At 48.7% G+C, this 6,740-nt stretch overlaps 1 protein-coding gene across 1 annotated transcript in view; it reads left to right on the plus strand.

The window, feature by feature from the left end:
- The first annotated feature begins 2,012 nt into the window (after positions 1-2,012).
- The window catches only part of Akap5 (A-kinase anchoring protein 5), a 6,150-nt gene continuing 1,422 nt past the window's right edge, over positions 2,013-6,740 (plus strand). Inside the window, exons 1-2 of the mRNA XM_029541215.1 lie at positions 2,013-2,111; positions 5,036-6,738. Coding sequence (XP_029397075.1) covers positions 5,264-6,738 — 1,475 coding nt within the window. The 5' untranslated portion in view covers positions 2,013-2,111; positions 5,036-5,263. The remainder of the gene's footprint in view (positions 2,112-5,035; positions 6,739-6,740) is intronic.

Consider the following 6,740-nt stretch of genomic DNA (forward strand, 5'->3'; position numbering starts at 1 on the left):
AAGGATGGCTTTGAAAAGTCTCAAAGTCTCATCCTACTGTCTCTACCTCCTAAGGCTTGTTTCACTGTCCAAACCGTAGAGACCTGAAATGTGTGCTGGGAATTGAACTCTGATCCTCTGCAAATCAAGAACTCTCTTTTTTAAAAATTATTTTTCTTTTATGTACACTGGTGTTTTGCCTGCATGTGTGCGGGAGTCATATTCCACAGAAAAAAAGCCAGAGACAGTTGTGAGCTGCCATGTGGGTGCTGGGAATTGAATCTGGGTCCTCCCGGTCTGTTTTGTGCCCCAAGAATTTATTCCTTATCGGGTCTGGTTGGAGTAAATCTAGACTAGAAAGTCTGAGGAAGGTAAAATATATTCCTTAAAAAACCATCCCCAAGTGGACACCTGATATTGACCTCCCAAAGGTCATGGTCCACTTAAGAAAGGGGACAGGGGCTGGGCAGTGGTGGCACACGCCTTTAATCCTAGCACTTGGGAGGCAGAGGCAGGTGGATTTCTGAGTTCAAGGCCAGCCTGGTCTACAGAGTCAGTTCCAGGTTAGCCAGGGCTATACAGAGAAACCCTGTCTCGAAAAACAAACAAAAACAACAACAACAAAAAAGGGGGGGACAGGGTCTTGTTCTTCCGTATTACTGGGACTTCTGAGCTCTGTGCTAGGAGGAGCCTTGAAGGAGGCTGAGGTCTGCTGAAGTACCACATCCATGCTGACAAGTGAGCACAGGTGAGGGATGCACAAAACATGGCCCATCTGACATCTCACATCAGAACCCTGGGTGGATTACTGTTTCTTTTAGGACATTCCTTGGGGTCTGTTCACCTTGTTCCTCTCAAGTGGGGACGGAGATGAGGGTACTCACTATTCCAGCCCCTTTGGAGCAAAGGGTACGGATACAGGCATTTGCCTGGTGTGCACAGAGCCTGAGGTTTGGACATGGTGAAACAAGCCTGTCAGTGTGTGTGTGTAACTTACAGGACCTCAGTTCTTGAAAACATCCCAAAGCCACAGGCCCTGAGCTGGGGTGGCCACACCTTTGTGTGCACAGAGCTGTATTTGTGTTGGTTCCCACCTGATCTGACACCCTCCTGCTCCAGAGTGAGGACTGTACCAGTACTAGGTTGAGGTTCTGTTTAGCGAGGTTGTTTCTGTTTCTCACCATATATATATAATTTTCTCCATAGCCTGGTGCAGCTTCTGAGGTAGAGGTGTGTGGATCTCAGTGAGTTAAATACCAGTCTGGTTCACAATGAGTTCCAGGTCGGCTGTACAGAGCTACACAAATAAAATAAAATGTCTGCCAGTGGATGGTGGCACAGACCTTTATTCCCGGTACTCTGGAGGCAGAAGCAGGTGGATCCCTGTGAATTCTAGGCCAGCCTGGTCTACAGAGTGAGTCCCAGGACAAGCAAGGCTACACAGACAAACCCTGTCTCAACAAAAATAAATAACACCCCCCCCCTTACTGTCTCTGTACTGTTATGAATCTTGCGTTTTAATTTCGTTTTTGCAAAAGATCCGGCTAGGGCTGGTTACAGGTGGTTGTGAGCTGCCTAATGTGGGTGTATGGGGATCCATCTCAAATCCTCTGGAAGAGAAATACGTGTTCACCGCTGAGCCATCTTTCCCATCAATCTTTATTTGAAGATATGCTTTCTACCTTGTCTTTAATGTTTGAGGGGGATTCACGGTGGGAACTTTATCAATTCAAACCAGGTTTTTACGGATGTGCATCTCAGGAAATGAGGGGCCTCTACCCTCTTGCAGTCTTCCTGCTCTGCCTTAGTGGTCCCTCTACCCTGGCCCTGTTGTCTTTATGCAACGGGGATGCATCCGGGGCGGGCGGGAGCACGGAGGTCTCTCCCAGGCGGCTGGGCAGTCCGCTGGCAGGTGGCTGGCTGAGTTCACCCCGCCCCCGGCCCTAGCCCCGCCCCACTGCTCCACGCGTATTGGCGCGACCAGCTGTCTCTCTCCGCGCTGGGGAGGGGGCGCGAGGCTGCGGTCCCTCTGCAGAGGGCTGCGCGCTCCGCGGTCTCCCGGGCTCTCTGTTGTTTCGGCCGGAGCTCCTCGACCTCCGGAGCAGAGCTGGCCAGAGACCGCGACGATCTGGGTAAGTAGAGGCAAGACTAGAGGCTCTGGGTCATAATCTGGTGCACTGAGCCCTGGTAACGGCGGCAGACCCGGGGTCCTGGTCACCAGAATGTGAGGGACACGACTGCAAGGTCGCCGATCCTCAGGCGGCTCCAGGTGGGTGACCCTGGGCAGTTCTGCCGTCCGCTCGCATCGCACGCGTTGCAGCTGCTGCTTTGGCACCAGCTGCCTAACCCTTTTCCTTCTTTAGGGGTTTTCTGGGGAACTGTGATTTTCGGCTCCGGGCTATGATAGTTCTGCAGATAGCTTGAAGCTGGGCTATCTGTTCCACGCCCCCGGTATTTTCCTTTCTGAGCACTTTATCCTGAGCTCTGTCTCCTGCCATAGAGGCGTCAAGCTTGGAGAGTCCTTCCTCCAGGAGGAAGCTTCGCGGTTCGCGTCTAGTGCTGGGAAGGGTTCGTTGCTCTGCTCAGATAGTGGCTGTTCTCTGTTGCTCAAGGGGAGAAGGGTGGTGGTTGTTTTCTGTGGTCTTGGACAGGAGATTCGGCCAGGAAAGGACAGCAGGGACTTTAAGGTTTCCAAGACAATAACGGTCCTCTCGAAGGTAAAGGCGAATCATTTGCAGTCTTAACACTCTGCAAAGTTTTAACGCCTGCAGGCTGTATCCTTTCCCTGCCTCGCATACACTTGTTGGGGTGTTGATCTCTACAGTGATGTACATTAAAAGAAACCTCTCGTGCAACCATCTAGGCCATTTAGGTTAGTTTCAGAGACTTGCCGGAATATAATCTCATTTGAATATTTTTTCTATTAATACACACATCCTTTGCTTAGAAGGAATGATCTCTAGGGCGCTGGGGGCTCAGGGAAAGAAGACATGGAGCCATTAAGACTGGGTTCTAGTGCCAGGGTGTGTGAGGAGAGACTGCAAATGTTATACTGGTTCCATCATTCTAGAATTTTATGTTTCTTTGTAGAAAGACAAAGCATTCAATACTTACCCTTAAAAAGAAAAAGATGGGGGGGAGGGGTATGGGAAACTTTCGGGATGGCATTTGAAATGTAAATAAAGAAAATAATAAAAAAAAAAAGAAATGGTACGATCAGATCTAAAAAAAAAAAAAAAAAAAAAAAAAAAAAAAAAGAAAAAAAAAGAAAAAGAAAAGCCTTAGCTATTAAAGTGATTTTTCCAGGTTCCAGTTCTATAGAGAATTGGGAACTGGTACCCAAGTGAAAGCTCTGTGAAGAATATGCATGAAAGGAAGGAGACCCTGTGCCTAACTCAGGACTCAGAACCTAAAATGCACCGAGCTGTTGTTAGCTAGTCACCCAGGGTCCCCATTCCTTAAGCCTTGCCATTCTGTAGACTTTTTTTTTTTTTTTTTTTTTTTTTTTTTTTTTTAGTGGCACTGGGGCTCAAACCCAGAACCTTGTGGCATGTTAGGCCAATGCTCTGTCGCTAAGCTATGTGCCAGCTTAGTTTTACATGTTTTTCTGTCTTGAGACAGGGTCTCACCTAGCCGGTGCTGTCCTCAACTCTGCTATATAGCTCTGTGGATGGCCTTGATTGATTCTCCTGCCTCCACCTCCCACTTGCTGGAATTACAGTCATGCGTGGTCACAAGCAGCCTCAGATGAGCATTTTAAAGCGACTTGCTTTCTCCTGGATCTCAAGGCGCAGTGAAAGAACGCAGTTCAGAAACAGGCAGTCTTGGGTTAAATCTGAGCACTGTCGGCACCGACTAGCTTTGTAGTCTCAGGCAGGCAGACTGCTTAACTGGAGATGGAGGTACCACCACCTCCTCACTCCGCAGCACTGCGGTACAGGTTAGAGATGTATGTGAAAGTGCTCAGCGCTGCTGCCTCGTACATGGGAGTTGCGCAACCGGCGTTGGCTGTTACCGTCACTAACTTACCTCCAGCTGTGTGCAGTTACAGTGGGGGAAACATGAGTAACCGGCACTTCGCTGAAGATGTCAAAGTTACACAACGACTTTAAGAGCAGAGAATGACGGTGATGCTGGATTCTTTTTTTTTTTTTTTTTTTTTCTGAGAGTATGTATGGAAAGTAGCGCCTCCTTGGTGAAATGTATGTACATTTTTAGAACAGAAACCTTATGCTACAATAGAACGAACACCCGAGAGTCAAATTTTCTACTTCTAACTCTGGCTAGATCTTCATCTAGCTGAAGGCTTTCTGCAAGCCCCAGCTGCCCACTGGGAGGTCACCTAGATCATTACCTCATCGTGAGCCATCTCCCACGTCCCTAGTAGTACCAGTGGTATGGGGTAAGACAGTACTCAGACTTCCCTACCACCCTGCCCTCTCTTCTTGTTATTTGCTAAACTTTCCATGTGGGACCATAAACGATTCTTGGGGACGATAACTAGGCACACTTGCAGAGTGACCTCAAACAAAATCTGAGCAAAATGAGTTCACACTGGAATCTTTTTGATAAGGCAAAACCAAGCCTCACTTTTTAGCCCTAAGTTATTGTAGTATGTACTTTCTGTGGAATGCATGCACCATATGATACAGTTTATATTAAAAATAATAGGGCTGGTGAGATGGCTCAGTGGGTAAGAGCACCCGACTGCTCTTCCAAAGGTCCAGAGTTCAAATCCCAGCAACCACATGGTGGCTCACAACCATCCGTAACAAGATCTGATGCCCTCTTCTGGAGTGTCTGAAGACAGCTACAGTGTACTTACATATAATAAAATAAAATAAATCTTTAAAAAAAAAAATAAAATAATAGGCTTCCCCCAGGCAGTGGTGGCGCACGCCTTTAATCCCAGCACTCGGGAGGCAGAGGCAGGCAGATTTCTGAGTTCGAGTCCAGCCAGGGCTAAAAAGAAAAACCCTGTCCCGAAAAACCAAAAAAATATATAAATAAATAAATAAATACCCTGAAATAAACCATAATTTTTTTCTCTCATCAGGTGGGCTCTAAATAAAGAAGTTTATCCAGGAAAGTGCTTTCATTCCAAGAGTAAATTAAAAGAAGACACTGTGAGCCTCAGAGAAACAAGGCGTTTGTGTCCTGAAGAAGTCACAGCAACAGCTGTACTGTGAGGGGGGAGAGTGGACACGTAGGAGAAATCAGACCTGGTGTGATATTTCTGTCACAAAAGACTTAAGGAGGAAGAGAGAAGACACGTTTCCAGAGAATGAAAGAGTGCAGTGTCAAAATGGAGAGCAGCGTCTCTGAGATTCAGGTAGAGACTAAGGACGAGAAGAGACCAGTAGCAGCCAGTCCTCATAAAGAGAGGCAGGAGAGACAAACAGCCACACTGTGCTTCAAGAGAAGGAAGAAAGCGAACAAGACAAAGCCCAAAGCTGGTTCCAGGGCTGCTGAGGAGACAAAGAAACATACCCCAGAAGCTGGGGGCTCTGGTCAGCGGCAACCAGCAGGGGCCTGGGCCTCCATCAAACGCCTTGTGACACACAGGAAAAGGTCCGAGCCTGCAAAGAAGCAGAAGCCATCTGAGGCAGAAGTGCAGCCTGAGGATGGAGCTCTTCCTAAGAAAAAGGCAAAATCCAGACTTAAGTTTCCTTGCCTAAGATTCTCAAGAGGGGCAAAGAGAAGTCGTCATTCCAAACTCACAGAAGATTCAGGCTATGTCAGAGTCCAGGGAGAGGCAGACGATTTGGAGATAAAAGCCCAGACCCAGCCAGATGCCCAGGCAATCCAGGCTAGGTCTGCCCAGGGCCTACAGGAAGGTGTGTTGGTGAGAGATGGTAAGAAGAGCCAAGAATCACACGTAAGCAACAGCATCACCACGGGAGAGAACGTGATTGCCATAGAACTGGAGTTAGAAAATGAATCCTCTACTATCCAGATGGGAACTCCAGAGCTGGAAAAGGAGACGAAAGTGATTACGGAAAAGCCAAGTGTGCAGGCGCAGCAAGCAAGTCTACTTGAGAGTTCAGCAGCAGGCAGCCCTCAGTCAGTGACTTCTGCTGCTCCTCCATCACCAGCAGCCACACATCAACATAGTCTGGAAGAACCCAGTAACGCCATTCGCGAAAGTGCCCCAAGTGGGAAAGATGACAGAAGGAAAAAGACTGCTGCTGAAGAAAAGAAATCAGGAGAGACTGCACTGGGCCAGGCAGAGGAAGCTGCAGTCGGCCAGGCAGACAAAAGGGCACTAAGCCAGGCTGGAGAAGCTACAGCGGGCCACCCAGAGGAAGCTACTGTGATCCAGGCAGAGAGTCAGACAAAGGAAGGGAAACTGAGCCAAGCAGAGGAAACTACAGTGGCCCAGGCAAAGGAAGCTGTATTGAGTCAGGCAAAGGAAGGTGAACTGAGCCAGGCAGAAGAACCTGCAGTTGGCCAGGCAAAGAAAGCTACAGTTGGCCAGGCAGAGGAAGCTATAGTTGGCCACACGGAGAAAGTCACAGTGGATCAGGCAGAGCAAGCCACAGTGGGTCAGGCAGAGCAAGCCACAGTGGGTCAGGCAGAGGAAGCCACAGTGGGTCAGGCAGAAGAAGCTACAGTTGGTCAGGCAGAGGAAGCTACAGTTGGCCACACAAAGAAAGTCACAGTGGATCAGGCAGAGGAAGCCACAGTGGGTCAGGCAGAGGAAGCCACAGTGGGTCAGGCAGAGGAAGCCACAGTGGGTCAGGCAGAGGAAGCCACAGTGG

This window comes from Mus pahari, chromosome 7 (assembly GCF_900095145.1).
Source record: "Mus pahari chromosome 7, PAHARI_EIJ_v1.1, whole genome shotgun sequence".
NCBI lineage: Eukaryota > Metazoa > Chordata > Mammalia > Rodentia > Muridae > Mus > Mus pahari.